Here is a 20,669-nt window from a genome sequence, read left to right as displayed (position 1 = left end):
ATGCACTCATCACCTTGATAGGAATGGAAGGATGATGTGTTGGATATTAGGCAAAGTTTCTTCACTCAAAGGGTGGTGGAGCACTAGAACAGGCTCTCCAAGGGGAGCAGTCGTGGCTCCAAACCTGACAATATTCAAGAAGAATTTGGGCAACACATTCAGTGTGAATGTTGGTGCTGTCCTATGCAGGTACAGGAATTGGGTTTGGTGATCCTTGTGGGTCCCTTCCAAATCAGGTCATTCCGATGATTCTATGATCCTATTTAACACTAGTCAGAAAACCCCAAATGACTTCAGTATATGCCAGTGTACTAGTGGCATGCAGCGTGTATGAGCAATGTCTGAGGAATTTATTAAATGTTTCCTATTATGAGAGGAAGATGATGTATTGGGTAATGGTGGCATTTCTAGGAAACAGGAGTTTAGTCAGAGGGCACCATTTCAGATAAAAGAGTGGAAGGGGATGAGGAGTTGGAGCAGACTAATAATAAATTACCATTGCATGTTTCCTTCCATCTTTGTCTGTTCGTAATCTGTGTGTAACACCAAGCATTGTCCTTAAGCCACATGAAGAAGAAGCCCATAGCATCATCTCAGGCTTTCGTCAATGCTTCGATGTGTCTTTGTAGGCAGGAAGCACAGTAAGAATAGTGCAGTCGGCATCTTCCCTGAGAGACTAACGAAATCCTTCTGGAGTGCACTCAGCTGCCAGCCAGGGAAAAGGTCTTTATTTGACTCTCGGAATTGTCATTCAGAAGAATGTCTGTGAAACAAAAAGAAATCATCTTTGGGGAATATGAATTTAACTAGCCCATATACAAAAAGAGAAGGAGAGACTGTAATTGCCAAATCACTCAGTGGTGAAAACCTTCAAGTATTTGGAGTTGCATAATACCTTTTATAACATAATGCTTGGACCGGAAAAGAGAACCTAAAATAAAAGTAATAAACTATTGTGACTTTTGTTTTGTGCCAATGGATTTATGGCATCAGACTCTTCGACATAACATCTGTGTGTGCTGCCATTTGCCCTTTTACTATTTTTCCAGCACTCCATAGGAAGAAGCACTTTGCAATTACTGGAAATGGCAAATGGCTTCTGTATCATTTCTTTATTTTGGGAAAGGATATAAAACTGGAAAGGTCCAGCCTATTGCCTAAAATGCATTCAAGTCAATTCAGAATTTTCCTTCTTCATGCCAATATAGAGGGACTCTAGATCTTCTCAAATGTAAAGCAAGAACAGGCAGTATACAACCTGGTTTGCAGGTAGACCTTCACACCATTTCCTTTTACTGTGTTTATATGTGAGCATTGGGTAGAACACGGTAGGAAGTAACATAAGAAACTACTTGTACCTTAAAAACAATCGATCGTTTGCAGGTAGCACAAGGAATTATTGTCCACATATGTGTATCTGTCCCTCAGATTACTTTAACAGGACACAAACCCTCTCCCTGCAGTATGTGTGCTCACCTATAGGCTATGATCAGTGTTCACCCTTTTTCATAATAAAATGAGATACCTCAGCACAAGCTCTTGCCTTCTTCCAATTTAACGTTTGGTATTACCTTTCAGGAAGATAATTTATTTTGCTAAAATTTATCAGGTTACAGTGGTTTGGACTGCTCAAAAACTGAGGTTTCTGACAGGAATATTAAAAGACATGAAAATTCCACATCCTTAGAAGTAAATGGTCCAAAAGGTGAAGCTCAAAGTCAGACAGAGTGAGTAATTTATATATGGCAAACAGAACAGAGGGCTGTATTCACATCCACTGATATGAATTGATGGAGTCTGGGAAACCTTCTCCATGCCCACTCATAGTGTCTCTTAGCTGGTGTATAAGCATCTTTCTTTAATGGAATTTTAGCTCCCTGTGTTATTTTACTGATACTTGTACATTTTGTTGGCAACTCTTTTGAGCTACTGAATGCAATGGTCAGTTCATGACAGTGTCACTGTGCTCCTTGAAAATCTAGTGTGGGGGTGTTGTGTTGAAAAATCTTTGATGGGCTGCAGTATGAATAGAGGAGCTACACTTATTGTAGTAGGACTGGTTTTACAGCTGGATTTAACTATACATTCCTTGCCTATGGAGGAGCATTCTGTTCAGGTGAGCCCAACTCATATGGTTCTAACCATCTTGTATCTCAACATGTGATTATAAGCATTTTTTTTTTTCATATATAAGCCTTCCCAGAAAAGATATACAATAGTTTTCTCTACAGTTAGTAGTTGTCACTACAGTTACTAAATTTCAGCAGGACAAACACAGATTCATGTGTAAGCTTATTAGAAATAACCTTTTCAATGAACATCTTTTTCATTTACTTTTTTTATATCTGTCCATGAGCCACCTCTTCGTTGATTACTTTTTCATACTGCTAATATGCTGGTCAAATCAGATATGGGATTCACTAGAAAGGTATTTTGGAGAAATTAACTGGGGGATTTTGTTAACCAGACTTGTAAGCATGGCAGAATATATATTAAAGCTTCTTAATAAGGTCTTTTTCCTGTAGAAATACAGTGCTTGGCATTGTTTATAATAGTTTCCTTTACATCTTTACAATCGATTTTAATAATTCTGGCTTTATATTTTTTTCCTCAAAGCAGTCTGCTGATAATGACCTTGCTTGTCCTTTTGCAAAGAGACAAAGTCTATTTTTTTCTTAACTGCTGTCTAAGTCTTACTATACCAAGAATGTCGTATATGTCTGTATATGGCATGAATTATTATGCAGAAAAGATACACTTTCAGTAGAAAAGCTGTTGTAATCAGGTAGTGGAAATAAGTTTGACCAACGCAGTCATTTTAAAGACGCTGATGATCAGTGTTTAATTTTTAAGCCCCTTTGACCTGTGTGTATGGTAGTGTAAATAGGAAATAGTGGAAAGTGCATGCATTATTGTGCCACAAAGTGCTTTCTCTGTGAGTTCAGCTATTCTGTGTAAATTCTGTTTTCTCCAGTGCAGGAAGATCAGATAGGAATGTTTAAATATTTAGAGAAAGTATGGTATAGTATGTTTATAATGAAATGTATTTTCTTCCTGTCCCATTTTTCTGCCATGACAGATGGCTTCCCCCTTCCTGAGTATTCTAACTGTATGGTTTCATGCGTACAGTAAATTTTCCTGGAACAGTAACCATGTGCAGAAATGGAAATTGCAATAAATGTCTTGACAGTGTTTTGAGAAACACAAGTTTCCCCTAAGGATGGAACCTACACCTGCAAAAATACCCCACTTAACCAGAAAACACCCTACAACAATCTTTGGTGTCAGCACTCATCTTTATGGGAATTTCCTTGTGTCTTGAGAATTCAAAGCACTTTGCATCCCATGCTTGCTTCTTCCTTTAATGGGTGTAGAACCAAAATCTTGTAGGCTTTCCAGAACGCAATGATGTAAAAAATTGGTGCCTGGGGAGCCATATGTGAATTGTGCTATAGCTTCGCTTGGCTTTCGTTTATAGATGTTTTCACATGAAACACTATGAGGAGAAATGTGTTTGGGACAACAATGAATCAGTTGTTGCTAATTTGATGTAGGGAGTCATCGATGTACCTCAACACAGGCATCTGTTGCTGTTTGAGACTCTAAGGTATCCGAGACCCCTAATGAGGCTAGGAGATATGATACACTACCTATAGGAGATCCAAGACCTTTTGAAGCAGCAACTGAGGCCAGGCAGGATGCTGTAACTTGTAGTGCTGCATTCTTAAGTGTTAAGAGCTCTGGTTTTGGAAAACTAGATCAAAATGGTTTGAAACATTTCATTGAAAACATTTCATTGGCAATTCTAGTGTTAATGAGACTCTCACTGACCAAGAGAAATGAAAATGCTAGTGAGTAGCCAGGAGAAAGAAATATCAGTTGAAATTCAGTATCAGCAAATAGCAAGGGGAGATCTGATTTTGTTTTAAAATATACCCGAGTCAACTATTTTAAACTCACTATAACATTGACAGTACTGTTATGTTCAGTGAGAGCTCAATATTACTTATGTGACTATACAAATTTGCTCTCAGTCCTCTTATTTATATTGACCTCCTAAGGATCCTAGTTATTTTTATCTGAATTCCCTAGTAAAATGGTGATTCATTTCCGTTGTCTTTTATGAATTGTGGTCATCCACATTTCATTTCATAAATCTTTTAACTTATTTATAGCGAAACAGAGGAGTGTTTCTTTTCTCATAGTATCAAAGACTACCAGTGAGAAAGGTGCCAAAATGCAGAAGTCCTGTGTATGATATGTCTGTGTTCTGTTTTTATTCATCTTTCACACACTGAAAAAGGAAATTAAGTTAATGGAAAGTATGTGATATGACAACACTTGTTGCTATAATAATATCGTGCATACAAAGAATGTTGCTGAGGAAATTATTCCATACTATATTTGAAAGGATTGTCAGTGCAATACATTTTTTCCCAAGCAAAGGCCAATGATGCAGCATTTGGAGGAAGGAGTGGAAAGACCATCCTTTTACAGTAGCTATAAGAAATTTTTCCTTGGTTCTGAATTCATTTTGATATGAATTCAATAGGAAGAATAAACCCATATCATCTCCAAACATCTAACATTCTGTTTAAAGTTCTGACTTCACAATCAATTTTAAGTGCTTAGTCCTTTTAGTAGTAGTTTATATGAATTTTTTAACTTGTTATTTTTGTAATATGCAAGTAAACTGCAAGGGCAGTTGAACAACTGCTACCTGTTAGTGGATTAAAAAATTACCTTGGTAAAGGAAGCCAGTCTAATGCTTATTCCCACTTATACTACTTGAGCATTTCAATTGTTTAATGACTTATTTAAATCTCATCCTGGTCCTTGTCAAGTATGTAACTTTTATTTTATGTCCTGACCCTTCAAACTCAGAGACACTTATATATACGTGAATGTTCTCGCTTGAAATTCAGGGTAATATAAAACCTCCCCTGCAGATGAGCTTGCAGGACCTGACGTTCTGAAATCACAAATGAAATAAAACTGAAACCCTGAATCAATTGCACTGTGTCAGTCTTTGCTTGTTGCTTTTCTTGAGGAACTTGTGAAGTTCACCTTTCTTTCATTGAAAAAGTTTATTCAAACAACTTTTCTCATTAGAAGTGAACATTTGGTCATTCATTTTCTGATTAATTTTAATGTAGGAAGTCTCCGACATCCATGTGCTACAAAGAAGACCAGATGAAAGATGTCCTTGAATTAGGTAAGATGTGCTAAGCTTCAGTTTGGCTTTTGCCATCCAGTTCTTCAGAGTGGCTGGAACAAAATATGGTTAGGTCACTTCTATTTTAACTCTTGATTGATCCAGATTAATTGCATTGCTATTACACTTCTTCTTCAGTAAAACTGTAAAGAAGTCATTAAGAAACAATCAAAGAAAGGCTGTCCCATGTATTTTTTATCTGTCCTTTCTGGCTCAAACTGTATTTTCTTCTTTATTAAGATGGCTGATGTGAAAGTGTTAATGGTCATTTTGATGACCCTCTGGCACTGAGCCTGCTGGGGGAAGCAATTCTTTTCATGCAACTCATTACTGTTTTTCCTTTCAGTTGATGTTGAGGATGAAGAAGTACCTGGAGAAGTTAATAAGAATCCAGATCTTTCAATGCTGTACATGCTTCAAATAGTATCGAAGACAATTGATATTTCTCTTGCAAAAGTAAGACTAAATATGATAGTAATACAAATAGATGTGTGAGAATGTTATTTTAGTTAAGTTTGCCAAAGCTGCAATGGGTTCCTTTGTGTTGCATGTTTGTGTGATTTAATATACTGTATTCATTCCTAAGTATACTTCCTATGTGATATTCAGGTCAGAAAGTAATGTAGAGGTCCCCTTTCCAAAATTGAGATAAATACCAGATGAGCATGCCAGAAAGCATCAGCCCACTTGAAGCGCGGATAATAGCTTTAATTAACAAAGCTTGTATTGTTTTATTAATACCTCTAGTTATTCAAGTGGTTATTTTCCAGTCCAATTTTCCAATTGACAATGGTTCAGAATAAGTTTATTGTTCCCCTATGACTGTTTCTCCCTTGCTTATCTTCCTTATTTTGAGCAGAAATCGAATCATTGAGTACTTTTAATATTTTCTTTCCCTTTCAGACAGAGGGGAAAATAAACAAACAAGAAAGATAATGAGGGTATCTTACAATTTCGTTTCTCTATCAGAGGTGTGAGTGATTATACAAACACTGACTAGTCTGTCCTTATTTTTTCTACTTTAGCATGAATGCAGTTTCTTCAGTTTAGCTCTTCCTGAATAGTAGTGGTCAGCAGGTGTTCAGAGTCACGATCTGAATTTGGTGTATATTGATACATCATCCAATGTTCAGCAGTCAAACCTTTGAGTAACGTGACAGGCAAAACAGGCTGATTTTTCTCCGTGCTGTGTCCAGCAGGGTCCTTTTCTTCCTAATGTAGCCATTAATAGGCGTTGGTCTTCTAGCGGTTAAATTTAAGGCAATATTCCGTAATGCTTTGATAGGAAACTCTGCCCCAGACAATTTGCATTAACGGTTTCCTATGCTGAGCAGCACATGGCATTATGAGTTGAAGGAATATTGCAGGAAAAGGAAAAAATTGCTCCTATTCATTTGAGTGTTGCTATTTACAGCATGTATAAAACAGAAAAGGGTGGTTCTAGTGAGTTAGTCATTACCCTTCCATGCTCATCCTTTATTTTCTACAAATTACTGCAAGAAAATGGACTTGCGTTTGGCATTTGTTTTTAAAATGAGAACTTTCTTTTTTTTCAATAGGAATTAAAAAATCTTTTGTTTGGCTCCAGTCTTTGTTGCTTCAGTGAAGAATGGAAAATACAGAGTTTTACATTTAATAACATACCACAGTTAAAATACGGCATTGTGCAAAAGAAGGTACTGTAAATGACTTCCTTAAAGTCATCTTTGCTTTTTACACCGCGTTTACAAAGGCTGTGTGTTTCAGCTTTAAAGAAAAAGTCTTCTAAAGACTTTTTTTCTTTAACTTCTCTAGTTACCACTAGATGATATTAGCTTGTCAAGTCTTGTCAGGAGACAAGAGATGGGTCGAATATTTCTGAGGAAAACTTAAAGTAGCTGCAGAAAGTTTGTATATTTGTGTGTGTGTGATGAGGAGTTATTCATAGGGAGGAAGACAAGCCACTTCAGCTGAAAGCTAGTGGTAGTAGAACAGTAAAAGGGCATAAATCAGTAAGTGGAGTTTAACAGGAAAAGGATGTGTGGGAACAACGTTTAACAAGTTTAATGTGGAGCTTTATCTCAAAAATCTTTATGTCTCAAAATGGGGGGACATAGCAAGGATTGTCTGCAGTGCCTGAGAAATCACAGAGAGGTTTTTACCTCTTGAAGATACGGAGGTCACATGATGAGGCTAATTCCTCAAATAAAAGGCAACATGTGCCCCTGAAGTACCACTGCACGTGGGACACTAGGGCTGCTGGTGAGATCACCACTTTTACAGCCACGTTTCTGTAATTCTGGACTGCAGCCACAAGATGCCAGCTCTTCTCTAAAACAACATTTCCATCAATTTCTAGGCATCACCTACCAAGTGGCCTTTTGTAACGTTCCCAGCAGGTCCTTGTGGTGACCAGAGCTGTTAAAACCACCGTGCCATAACTAGGGTCAGCCTGGAAAGCCTGTACCAAATCGCTAGAAATTTTTGATGTTAACAAATATCTCTCTGGTCTAGGGCATTCAGTACACTCATTTGTTATTAGCTTGTCAACCTTGCCTGGGTGCCAGACTCTTACAGATTGAGACTGCAGTGCTTCAGACTGCCCTTCTGCTCTGTCTGCTAGATATAGTTGGTCAGCGTGATTTCTTAGCTGGCTGTTGTGTAGACTCAGACTGGGGAACACACAGAGGGCACAGGATATGTAGATGCCTCCAAAATCTAACAGATCTGTCATTAAAATGCATCCTCCTCAGCTGCAGGTTAATGCTTTTGTCTCTGCCCTGTGACTTTGTACCTATGCTTCTTGGATATCCATGCATCAGGTCTCTTCTCTTAAGAGTGAGGATCTGAGGACTTCAGTAAAGAGTAGACTCCTCGTTACAAAACACTCAGGCTTCTGCACTGATGCAGAAATCTTTATCTGGCCTGAGAGAAGCAAACCGTTATGTACTATGCAGAAATAAGAGGAAAAGAGGCATTGGGACAAGGGCAGTGGCTAATAAACATGTCATTAAGATGTTTAATTAAGTTACCTTGTCTAGTTAAATATTCATTAGGTTGACGATCTCAGAGGAAGGCTAATTTTTTTTAAAATAAAACCTAGTGGAAAAAAGATGAATTGTTAATTTAAATGCCAAAAAGGAACCATGGCAGTAATGTTCACTGTTCCACGGTGTTTTCTGTTTCCAGACACTGCTGCTAGAGAAAGGATATCTCTTCGCTTCTAGCAATTCACTGGCTATTAAATTCCCTACTGTAAATTCCACAACAGGAATGGTGAACCAGGGTGTTTTGCTTAGATGTGTTTATTTCAGATAGTTAATATATTCCTCTTCACTTCCAGAATTCATTTCAGTTTCTGTGGTGCTATAAGGACATATTTAGAATTGTTCTCATAATGTTTTTGGCAGGAGGCCTTCCCTGGTGAACTGAAATAGCTTTGTTTTTTATTCCTTAATGTATTTCATATGGTTCAGTCATTAGTTATATAAGTAATTATAAAGAGGTAGTGTGTGTAATATAAATGAGAAAATGGAAGGCATCAATATCTAAGCTATTTTCTGTTTACAAGACCTTTATTTTTCCAGACTGCATACTATAAATACTGCACCTACTTGCAGGACCTGTTCCTTTAGGCTTGATGCTGTACCTAGGACAACCTGCAAATTAAACTGATTACTTTGATAACATTGCTATTTGGAAATAGCAGCTCTAGCTGCACTTTTCATTCTTCTCCAGAATTTTGAGAGGAGTTAGATAGATCCTAAACCAATTTGTCGCAGCCTGGTCATGATCTATAGAGGAAGCCGAGAGTGAAATTGTAGCATGTAACAGCAGTTTGATCCTGAGTCAATCTCATGTTATGGAGAGTAACAACAGTGTAGATTGGGTTAAAATCAGTTAAAATTGGGTTAAAATCAGAACACAGGTTCTCCCTAAAACCTGTTGGGTGGCCCATACTTTCTTACCTCATTGGTTTTCTTACTTTACCTGGATAGGCAAAGCTAGCGCTAATACATCAGCCAATATGGAATGTTGGTTTAGGAAGGACCTATGATAATGTTAAGAATGAATCCATTTCTGAGAATGGCAGCAGACCCACAGCAACATCTGTGGGATTTTGTATGAATCCTTTGTTAAATTGCTCTAATTCCCACTTCTGCCAATGTGATGTCTGGTATTGTGGAGTCTGTGATGTTAGTCCTGTGTCCTGCATAGTTTGACATTCATGAATAGATGTTCCAGACATGATGGCTTTTTTCTGCCACCTCACCAAACTGCTTGAGTAAATAATATGATACAGGGCACCTGGAGAAAACTGAGTGATGAGGGAAGGACAGTTAGGCAGGATGGAATTTTCTAGACAAGAGGGATTACTGTTTGCTTCTCAGGGCAGCTTGTGCATCTAACTTTTTTGTTAATCTGTAGAAACAGGTTTTGGTCATGCAACAGGGTCAGGTAGGTTAGCTGGCAGGGTATAAACAAGGAGAAGAACATACATTGCTGTCCCATCCGACAGTCTTTCAAAACAGCTGTAAATCTGTTTTCCATTGAGTTGAAAGTTATTATGGCATTTGTTGGTATTGTGATTTTTTTCCCAACCTTAAACATTTGAAAGGTTCAAACTTCCTTCATCGTCTTTCTCTTCCCCAGTGAGATAAGAGCTGGTGCAGGGGGGTATATATAAAACTGAAATCTTTGTTTAGTGATGTAAGTGGGAACTTGAGGGGAGGCATAGTGCTCAGAGGAGGTAAAAGAGTAAGGTTTATTTTTACCCTTTGGGTAACAGTCAGGTTTGATTTCTCACTGGAAATTAAGGTAGCCTGTAGTTCAATAGGGATCAGGAGGTCTTTCATTTGTGTGTATAATTGCGGAATTGATTTTAAATGAACTTTCCTTTGATGTTATAGATGTCTAGGCATTTTCAGGAAAAATAGGTGGGAGACAAAATACCAGTTAGTAACACAAATTTCCAATGGCTTGCAAAAAAATTGGAGCAATAGAAAGCACCACAGAGTCATGGATGGAAAGAGAGATGGAAGAATAGCTTACACCTGAATGGAAGCACATAGCTTGTGAAAGTTTTGACTAGCATCAAAGAGTGCAAGTAGTTTTGCTTATGGAGTGTCCCATTACTCCCCTCAGGGTGGCCCATGTGGAGTACTGGCTGCAGTTCAAGCTTGTGTCCTACAACAGCTCATCTTTGCAGACAGTAACAAGAATAAAGACACACGGTAAGTTAGCAATTGACATCAGAAATATTTTCTCTACAGAGGTAGGATATTTTTTTTTATCTTGTAGCCACTCAGGAGCCTTTTGAGTTTGAACTTACTGAACTTCTCTTTGTCTCTGAGAGAGAAGGAAAGTAGCATATGATTTCCTTGTATTAACTTCCTTTTCAGCAGTAAGAACTTAGAGGCTGGTGTTTTATTTGTATGATTACTTGCTTGTGATTAACCCAAGAGCCTTTGAAAAAATCCAACAGCTTGAATTCAGACCAATGAAAACTATTTAACTTTGAGACCCCATGGAGATACGATTTAAAATTAAATGTAATCAGGGTTTGAAAGAGCATAAAATTCATGCAGATTTTGACAATAAGAATGTCAGTGAGGATGAAAACTTAAAGCTTTAGCCATAATTTTTTTCTCTCTCTACTGTATTAAGTCTTTCAAAATAAAACTCCTTAATAGAATTTGAATTTAAATTCTATGTGTGTATTTTCTACTTACTTTAAAGGAATATTATTAAGTATTGCTAGTGTCAAGGGGAATTGATCAAACTGCTATAATATTAATGTACTTGTCACTTTACCAATGGAACAGAGTTTATTCAATTAAATGCTGGAAAATAACATCTAAAAAATTACCTTAACCAGACTTCTTGTATTCATCTTTTGTTTTCAATAAGAAAGTAAGTCCATTACAAAAGAAAAATTTCACAAAGCTTTCCTGTGCTTTATAGGTATGGTTTGTTAAATAGGGATAAAGGTATTTTGCTGGTTTATAGTCACCACCTTATGTTATTTGTGAGTGACACACTGTCCCCAGTTAAGTCAATTTTCCTGCAGGAAGGTTGGGGAGGGGCTTTTTATCAGGGAATGCAGTGATAGGAGAAGGGGTAAAGTTTTAAGCTGAAAGAGGGTAGATTTAGATTACATGTTAGGAAGAATTTTTTTGCTGTGAGTGTGGTGAGACACTGGCGCAGGTTGCCCAAAGAAGGTGTGCATCCCCCATCCCTGGAGGTGTTCAAGGCCAGGTTGGATGGGGATTTGAGCGACCTGATCCAATGGGAGGTGTCCCTGGCCATTTGAAATATTGCAAACGTAGCTTAGAGTCTAAGTACAATACTGAAAGTTTCAACCTTACATCTGCTGTTGCTGTTGCTAATTATTATTGGCACTGATTGCTTGCGGGCCTCAAACAAGCGCCAAATAGAGAAGATGCTGTGAATTTTTTACTTGAAAATTGTCTTGTTCCTTGAAGTCAGTTAAAGGCAATTAGCTAGGACTGATAAAGAGATAGAGTTAGTGGTATAACACACGTGCCAATTGTAATGTCAATACAATGTTTTGCAGTTTAGGTGTTTTCTTCTTTCAGTACATCACATCTGTCTGTAATTCATATCAAGAACCTTCCATTTAGATCACACTTTTTAAAAGAGCAGAAATTAACTAGCAAAATTTATTATTCTAATATAGATAACAATGAAACTAGACTTTTCTAGGCAGAATGAGGGTCTTGTCCACAAGAAAGAAAGAAGAAACCTCCATGCAAGAAATGCAGTACATATTTAGATTTTATGACCAGGACTATCCACAAAATTCACTGAAGAATTATTCCTGGTTGTGAAAACCGAGAACTTGTTTCAGCCTTTGATTATCTGCTCCTTGGTCCCTTTAAGTCCCAAGTCATCTTTAATATAAATAGAGGTTTTAAGAGATTAAGAGGAAGCCCTTTCAACATGGTTCAGTGATCGTAAATGTCATAAAATAATGTGGCATCCAAATAAGTGGGTTGAGACCAGATTGTTTAAGCTGTAGTGTCGCAGCTTATGCCAGTTACAACCTATGCTGTTTACTTGGCAAAATTTACCTGTCCTATTTTTCCTCTTCTGTTATCCACATGGTTTTAAAAGATTTTGATTTTGCATATGTTGTATATGAAAAATGCTGCTCAAGTATGCGGAAAGTCCCCAAGGAATTTCAGGTTAGCAGATGAGCTCTTTGTCTTCATGCACAGAAATGCTAACAGCCTCCAGGCTCCTAAAAATGAATAACAAGATGAACTGTTTTGTTCATGAGATAAATGTATTTTTCTTATGATGTGTTTGCTATGGGCATAAATGCTTAGTCAAGGAGAAAGAAAGGGAAGTCTCAGAGCTTGAAATGAGAGGATTAATATTCCTTTCTAATTCTTACCTGAGTTTTCCAATTATTAGCCACTTCGCAGTAAGAGTTTTACTTCAGGCTTCCTTAACATTCAAGAGGTAATTATTGGGTCTCCTTCTTACCCTGCTACCTCTCTCAGACACATAAATTAGTTGCTATGCTGCCCATAAATTTCTAAGTGCTGATATTAGAACAGAGGCAGAGAGAAGAGAGAGTTAGGATTATTTTTTTTTACTTGAAGACTCTCACCAATTATTTTCCGTATCTCACATACTTCAGAGAGGGAAACATTCTCTACATGAACGTTATATTCAAAGCACACATTGAACTTGAAAGTCTGTTTAATTTTTGATGTTTGGTGTTTCTTGTTTAGTCTTTTGAATTATTAGATCTTTTACTCACATGCTGGGTAATCTCCCATTCTGGTAACACTCTAAGACTGATAATATCTGAATTTCAAAGACTGACATTCTTGAAACCACTGGAGAAAACTCCAGTTCGGTGCTTCCCAGGGACATGGATCTGTTGTCTCTTTCTTCAGGCTTATGGATGTTGGGTTTTATTCTTAAATCTGCCAGTTTTCCATTGTTGGGCTTTTGGCTTTATAATCCTTAATTTCTCTATTCATATCTTAGAAGTTACAGTAACAGAAGATATTAGAAAACTTCACGAAGCACAGCGTTTAAGTCAAGCAGTTAAGTAAATATTTTTCAGAAACAGTGGAGCTCAACATACTATACCGGGCCAATTACCATAAAGTTTTAGATCACCAAGTAGGGGTGTACCTTACTAAAAAAAAAAATGCATGCATAGTATTTACTGAAGAAGATAATTCAGATAAAGCTTAGTAGGAAGTAAGAACATTGTGGTGTAGATTAGTAGCAAGGCTTAAGAAATCCAAAGTTAAGAAAGAAATAAAGTACAAAGTTCTTAATGAATTAAAAACCATGTTCAATATCTAAACCAATCCTGTTACAGAATATTAAAACCATTTTATTACAGATTTTAGATTAATTAACTTATCTTGTCTATTTTTTGCTAATACAATATTGTTCCCTGAAGTGTATTTATCTGTTTTTTTGTCCAACCAGTTATAAATATGTTGAAAAAGCACCTCCTATTTTATTAGAAAATTAGTCTACAATGTATGAGTATAGATCTGTGTATGATCAGATCCTGTTGTTGAACATACCTCATTTAGTCTGTTTTAATTGCTTCTTGTAAATAAGACACCATCTTTAGCACAAATCTCCTAGAAGTAGATTGTGCATGTCATCTCTAAAATTCACTTTTATTACAAGGGTATTGTCATATAGACGTACTTAAGCAAGCTTACAGCTCCTTAACTTAAGGAACAGCAGTCTAGCCTTCACTGTGAGCAGCATAAACTCATCCATATCCCCCAGATGCAACACAATTGCTACTAACACTTGACATCGGTGAATTAACTTCCTTCAGATTTCTGTTTAACTTCTAACTTCAGAAGAGACTTACCTAGTGTGCCCAATGTTTGATTTGCTAGCAATCTAAGGAGGAATTTTTTCTAGTTGTGGCTTTGTTCACTGTGTGTGATTATCTTCAATAAGACCCGATGTACCTTCTTAAATGCCTCAAATAAGACCTAACGTGGTTCACCACAAAGAGTGGTTCCAGAAAGCCTGTATTCCAGTGGAGAGTTCAGTTGCATCTCCCTCTTCAGAGCTCTATAAAGACATGAATGGCATCACCACATTCTCCTGTCACCTGTTCAGTCCAGGTGGCCCTGGGGAAAATGGGGCAGTTTGACCTTTAATGAGTAAGCTTCCCAATGCACATTTTGATACTTGTCTGTTTCTTGCATTTCCTGGACTGCAGTTGTCTTCAGCCTTCAGAAGTTCACAGGACCAAGTGCCTCACCATGGCTCTTGCAGGCATATTGTGGCGTGCAGGAGGCAATGAAAAAGCAATTGTGGCACTGTAAGTAGGAGAAGCAGTTGTATTTCCTGTATAATGCTCTTATACTTGTGTCTGTTATATATGTACATAGTTCACAAAATGAAAGATTTGTAAGGTGTATTTATGCAGTCTAAAATGGCTTAGGGAGAAACACTGTTTTACTCCAACAATTTTGTGTTGCAAGCTATTCTGTTATGACTGGAATTATTTCCCTTTTTTTGTAGCTGCCTAGTAGGTACTTTGTTTACGCTATGCAATTAGGCTTCTTGTGTACAAGGCATTTAACTTTTAGATAACTAGGTTTTGCTGTGCTGAATCCTACATGGTGTTTTTAAATGAGTCATGTTTTGTAAGAATAAGTTATTTTTTTATTAGATCAACTAGAAGAGCTAAAAAATAACAATGAAGCTTTTGGACACACAAGTCCTTCTTCAAACCTGAAACAAAAAGAAAATTCAAAGACATTTCAGATGATATTTTGCATATTAGGAAGAATTTTTTTCCTGTGAGGGTGGTGAGGCACTGGCACAGGTTGCCCAAAGAAGTTGTGGATGCCCCATCCTTGAAGATGTTCAAGGCCAGGTTGGATGAGGCTTTGAGCAGTGTGATCCAGTGGATGGTGTCCCTGCCCATGGTAGGAGGGTTGGAACTGGTTGATCTCTAAGGTCCTTTCCGATCTAAACCATTCTATGATTCTGTGATATGTAATGTGAACTTATTATGCTAGAGATCATTTTTTTAAGAGTGGTTAAAATGATACAAAATCTTTGGCTCATCATTCAGTTCATATAACTTGTTGATTTCTCTTTAATCCATTTTTTTCCCTTTTAACATGAGCTTTGGTTTTGTCTGAATATCCTCTTCAGGCCATCAGGAAGACAGCAGTTCACTCCCATAGGAAAATACAAGGCAGATGGAATCTTAGAAACTGTAAGGCTCTGTGCAACTCACAGTAACATTCTCCATATATCCTTTTTCTAGCCTTTTTTTATTTTAGTACAGTGAATCTGATTTCCATTGCACTCTTAGAGTTATAAAATCTTTTGTGTCTAATTAGTTGTAATTCAAAACCCAATAGGAAATAACGAAATCCTGTAGTCTGTCTGGGTCTGACTCGTCCCAGTGTCTGTGGGGAATTGGGCTTTCTAAGTCCTTTTTGTTCCATTCACCTTTCAAGGCTATAAACTGCCTACTTTTGTTGGTATGCAGTAAAAGTGACCATGGATCCTTTCAAGTTGACCAGCACGGCTGTGAGCATCAAGAGGCAGTGTTTTCTCCTTTCCTTACACAGATTTTTTTTTGCTTTTGTTTTTTTTTCTTCCCTTCAGAAGTTCTAAATGGGAAAATGCTTTCCAGTTATGCCTTTATTTCCATCTGAAGCTCTCACATGGCTTTGCGGACAGTCATATCATAAGCCAGGCTTTGGTGGTTTAAGGAAATATTACTGGCCTCCTAAATGGGGGGATGGATGTGCCAACAACTTTTCAGAAACAGAAGTGAAAAGTTGTATAAAAACGGCGAATGCAGCAGAAAACTTTGCCTATAACATGCTTTTCAAAGAGACAAGATAGGTTATTTAATTAATGTATTAATATAATTCTGAGCTCCTGGCTGTTTCGGAGTGCAACACCATTGTGCTGCCTCTAAGTACTACTTATCAAAGGTCATGTGGATATAGCCACAATGAAAATGTGACGGAAAGGAATATAATCCAGACTGCTTGATCTTTCCTCATGCAGTATCCACAAGAGCATAGATTCTGACAAAACTTGAAGATGGAAAAATAGAAATTGTTGAAGTAAGGGCCTGGATCTGTGAAGTCTCCTGAGCTTCATATTTAATAGGAGCATTCTCATGGAAGTATTCTCAGACAATGATAAGAAATGCTGTGATAAGTGCCTTTTATATCTGGCTAACCACATAGTACAAACTCCAAAACTGCTTGCCCATTCTATGTCATCTAAGGCTGCAGTGTCCTGATGTTTGTTCTAGGATTTGGTTTTCATTGCATAAGCAATGCTTAAAATTAAATCAAACTGTCTGTTCAATGAACTTAACAACAACAAAAAGCAGTATTTATTAAAAATTCAGAATATACAAAGTGCTAAGATGCAACGTTATACCAAGTAACAACTAAGAGGTAGATTTCATTAGATCTTTCTTCCATTGCTTAGTCAAATCTTTCCAATCAGATCTGAGGTTGTGTCTGCTTTAGTTCAGGTTATATCAGGTTAGTATCAGGTTATATAAATGAGTTGGTATTGTTTCAGTTACTTTTTCTTCTTACATTTCTTCCCAGTTAATACTACATACTGCCACAAGATATGAAGACCTGATTGTATTTCTTCAGCAGAATATTCACCAGGTACTGTGCATAGAGAAGATACTAAACTTCTAATTGTTCATCTGCCAGTTTTTCCATGTTTATCAGTCTCACATGATGTATTCTGAACATTGTTTCAAGTACAATATGGACATGTCTTGCATTTTTACAAACAGAGCAACAAATCCAGTTTTAGCATAAATGTGAACAATTCTGCTTGCAGTTCAATTTGCATTTCCTTAGGATTGGGCAAAATATGTACACAATGAATAAAATAAAAACAGCTTGTTTTCTTTTTCAGTTTGAAATTGGTCCCTGTGGGTGCATCCTCCTGACTGTGTCTGTCATCTTATCAAGATCTATCAATCTGTGAGTGTCTTTGTATTTTTATTTCATAAACTGCAAAGCAAGCAGGCTGTGCAAAGCATGGAAAGAGCCATGATGTACTCTCTGGCCTTTTTCATCTGTCTTGATGCTTATTCTGGTAAATATAGGGCAGTTATGCAGATTAACTCACTTAATATTGGTGCTTTCTTTGTTGTATAAAGACACACACACACACATATAAATGCTGTTAAAATGACAGTGATCTGTTCACAATATGTGATATAAATGACTCCATCTAAACAATGGCATCAGGTCTAAGGGTGTTGTCTGTGCTCCCTATCTTGACAGTCAAAATCAAGACTCCTTTAGAGGGTTATTTATTTAACATACTTTAGGTGTCAGTCTTAGATGGGGATGAATGACTTAGTTGTGGTGTCCCAGTCTCTCTGTCAATGGTGATGATAAAGAAAGGCTAGTATAAATGGATTAGGTAGCTAACTTTTGGATGGTTATAAAGCATGACAAATCTAGTCCCAGTTTATTGGCATAATAATTATGCTGAACTCTTAACTAAAGGATAGTCATTACTGCCTCTTTTAAAAACTCATTGAGGTTTGCCCAAGCGGTTTCAGTATATTGTGCTTTTATAAAGAGTAAATGTATTTTGGTGGTACTATTGATATCAGAGTGGGTCAGAATTTAAAAGCTTTCTTCATTTTGTCATATTCCACTTTTGTAAGAATCTCCTAGAGTTATCTGCAACTGAAAAAAACTGACCCTGACAACTTGCAGTAACAACTGACATGAAGAGAGCAGTTACACTTGAAAGTACCAAAACTATGATTTATACAAGCTTCTATTTATTTCGTCTCTGGATTGTTGTGAAAATAAATAGCAATTTAGTCCAAATTTTGGATATGCGTTCAGTTGCTCATCTACTAAGATTCCTGCAGGCATTTAGATATTGGGCTTTGGTTCATTTCTTTTTTTTTTTTTTCTTACAGCAGCACTACAGACCATTGGCTTAGCTCCACTCTTGCACTCTTAACACATAAGGTGTGATAATTTTATAGAATATGTTAGTTATTCTTATTTTTCTGACCTAGCTACAGCAGAGACATCCAGATTAATACAGTTGTTTGAACAAATAATTACATGTTTGTTATTTGATAGAATCACCAAAACCAGCTATGTTTCTAATTGCTATTGATTGCATTGCTTTACTTGCTATAAAACGTTAGACATTCTTTAATAAGAAGAGAAAGGAGATTATAATTCTTATCACCTCTCAATTCTTAACAGATGGATTATGACAAGACCAATCCGTCATCTGTGTTAGTATTTTGGGGGAGCTAAGTGTCTAAAGTGAACATGAAAATTCCTTATGGTGCCTATTTGCATTTTTTGGGATCTAAATATTTTCACAATTCTGCTCCACCATGTCAGGACTGTTTATAAAATGTAGCTCTGTTTTGAAGGAGCTTCATGACTTTCTCACAGAACTTCATTGCAAAGTACCATTACTCTTCTAGCTTAGTCCTGTGTAATTCATTGCATTGGTACCTATATTTTATTTATAAGAAACAAGTTTTTCTCTGTCATGAGATATAGTGGAATGCATTTTCAGACATTTACATAAATTTTCTTATAAGTTCAAACTAAATTCCATTTATGTAAATTTCAGTAATAGGTTTTAATGGCTATGTAATAGTACTTCTCTTATGATAGTACAAATATCGAGACAAATAACTCACTGCCCTTATCATAAAGAAATATGTACCATTTAATGAGTGTTACAAGCATTGTAAGTAATTATTTACATAACTGGCATAGTTCTGGACGAATAGTTGAAGGCAAATAAGAGTTGTTATAGGTAATGGAATTTTTTTCCCAGTAGTAGATCTCTTTGGGCATTTATTTTGGTCAACTTCTTAAACAGAAAATTTTTTAAAAAAAGAAAGAAAACTCTATGGATGTTTCAAGATTCCTGATTTTTGTATGCATATTCATTTTTTTTATCATTTATTTTTAATTGAGAAGCTGACATATTTTAGTTACTCAAATCATGCTAAATAACTTCTGTTTGGGTCAGTTCTTCACCATGTGCCCACAATGCTGACTGTCTGGGCTCCTTTGGTAAATATCTCTTCTGCAAATAATTAGCATTTCTTGTAAACAAGCTAAAGACTAAAGATGGAAAAGTCTTGAACCATGGTTATCATAAAATAACATTGTGTAAGATTAAGAGGTATGTCCCATGAAACCAAACCAAGGCATTTATGTTTGATTCAACAAAGACTGGCATTTTTATTAATGAATATTGAAGTGCTTCTTTCAATCAAAAGCATCCTTGCCAATGTTTTCTGTTTTATGAATAATTCCAGTGTGTACTGAAGCTTCCACTTTGGGAATAATCAGAAGGAAATAAAAACGCCTCATTTTATATGGTGAGGAAACGTTAATTACAATTTAAAAGGCAGAGCACTGAATATGGACTAAGCAGGGAGGTTGGTTAATTAAAGGATAAGTAGCACTGTATGAAGATCTGTCCAGTTCAACCTAGAACTGATCTAGAAGAGGTGCAGGATAATAAGGCTACAAAGCTTACAGAGTTTCTCAGAGCAGTCACACCTGTGGACAGATGTTCCCCATGTCTGTAGAGATAGAAGATGGCATGCAGTTGTGACCATGACACATAACTCAGGAATGATAGCTACAGTAGTTGGTGAAGTCTGAAACAATCAAGACTAAAAATTTCTAAAAATCATGCCAAGTCTTAGTCCTCCCAGCTACATCTGTAATTAGTTGAAAGCAAGAAGCTTCTTTAAGGAAAGTCATCTCACCTGAAAAGTGTCATGAAGAGAACTGCATGGGTAGTGCATATCTTTTTTCTTTGATTTTAGAGGGAGAACCAGTAACAAAGACTCCTGTTTCTTAGATGTTTGCTATTTTCAGGGTAATCATCTACCTTATTTTTCTTACTTATCTTTATTTATTTTTCATGGAAATACTTGCATCTAGGCTTCCTTTATACAAAAAAAAAAAAAAGAGAAAAAGATCATAATCCATTTGACTTATTTTGAATGTCTGCCTTAGAATGAGATAAATCATCTTCTGAAATGCTTACTTATCTCCTCTGTATGAAAAAGAAAATCTAAATGGCCTACTCATATAGAGAGATTACACTGTAAACATCAAGTGATGAAATGAATTCTGTACTATAGTATCTGGTCAATTAAATGGGAGATGAAATTAAGTGTTAGCAATGCAAAGCGTAGGTTACTATATTATATACATTTGCCTAGTGATGGGCTTTAAACAGGCTATTATGAAAAGGAGAAAAATTCTGGCACCACTACTAGTAATTTAATTATCTGGATATATTAGTTCAATTTTCTATAATAGACTAAAAAAGAAATAATCACAGAGTCACAGAATCACTAGGTTGGAAAAGAACCACTGGATGATTGAGTCCAACTGTTCCTATCAATCAATAGTAT

The 20,669-nt window shown here is 36.6% G+C and overlaps 1 protein-coding gene across 1 annotated transcript in view; it reads left to right on the top strand.

Annotated features, from left to right (window-relative positions):
• The window catches only part of MINDY4 (MINDY lysine 48 deubiquitinase 4), a 77,445-nt gene that overhangs the window by 19,117 nt on the left and 37,659 nt on the right, over positions 1-20,669 (top strand). The window contains exons 6-13 of the mRNA XM_069859227.1: positions 5,157-5,215; positions 5,562-5,671; positions 6,775-6,891; positions 10,340-10,428; positions 14,439-14,540; positions 15,386-15,449; positions 16,819-16,884; positions 17,144-17,211. Coding sequence (XP_069715328.1) covers positions 5,157-5,215; positions 5,562-5,671; positions 6,775-6,891; positions 10,340-10,428; positions 14,439-14,540; positions 15,386-15,449; positions 16,819-16,884; positions 17,144-17,211 — 675 coding nt within the window. The remainder of the gene's footprint in view (positions 1-5,156; positions 5,216-5,561; positions 5,672-6,774; positions 6,892-10,339; positions 10,429-14,438; positions 14,541-15,385; positions 15,450-16,818; positions 16,885-17,143; positions 17,212-20,669) is intronic.

Source organism: Phaenicophaeus curvirostris, chromosome 6 (assembly GCF_032191515.1).
Source record: "Phaenicophaeus curvirostris isolate KB17595 chromosome 6, BPBGC_Pcur_1.0, whole genome shotgun sequence".
NCBI lineage: Eukaryota > Metazoa > Chordata > Aves > Cuculiformes > Cuculidae > Phaenicophaeus > Phaenicophaeus curvirostris.
Note: the sequence above shows the minus strand (reverse complement) of the source record. Positions and strands in the feature narration are given on the sequence as shown.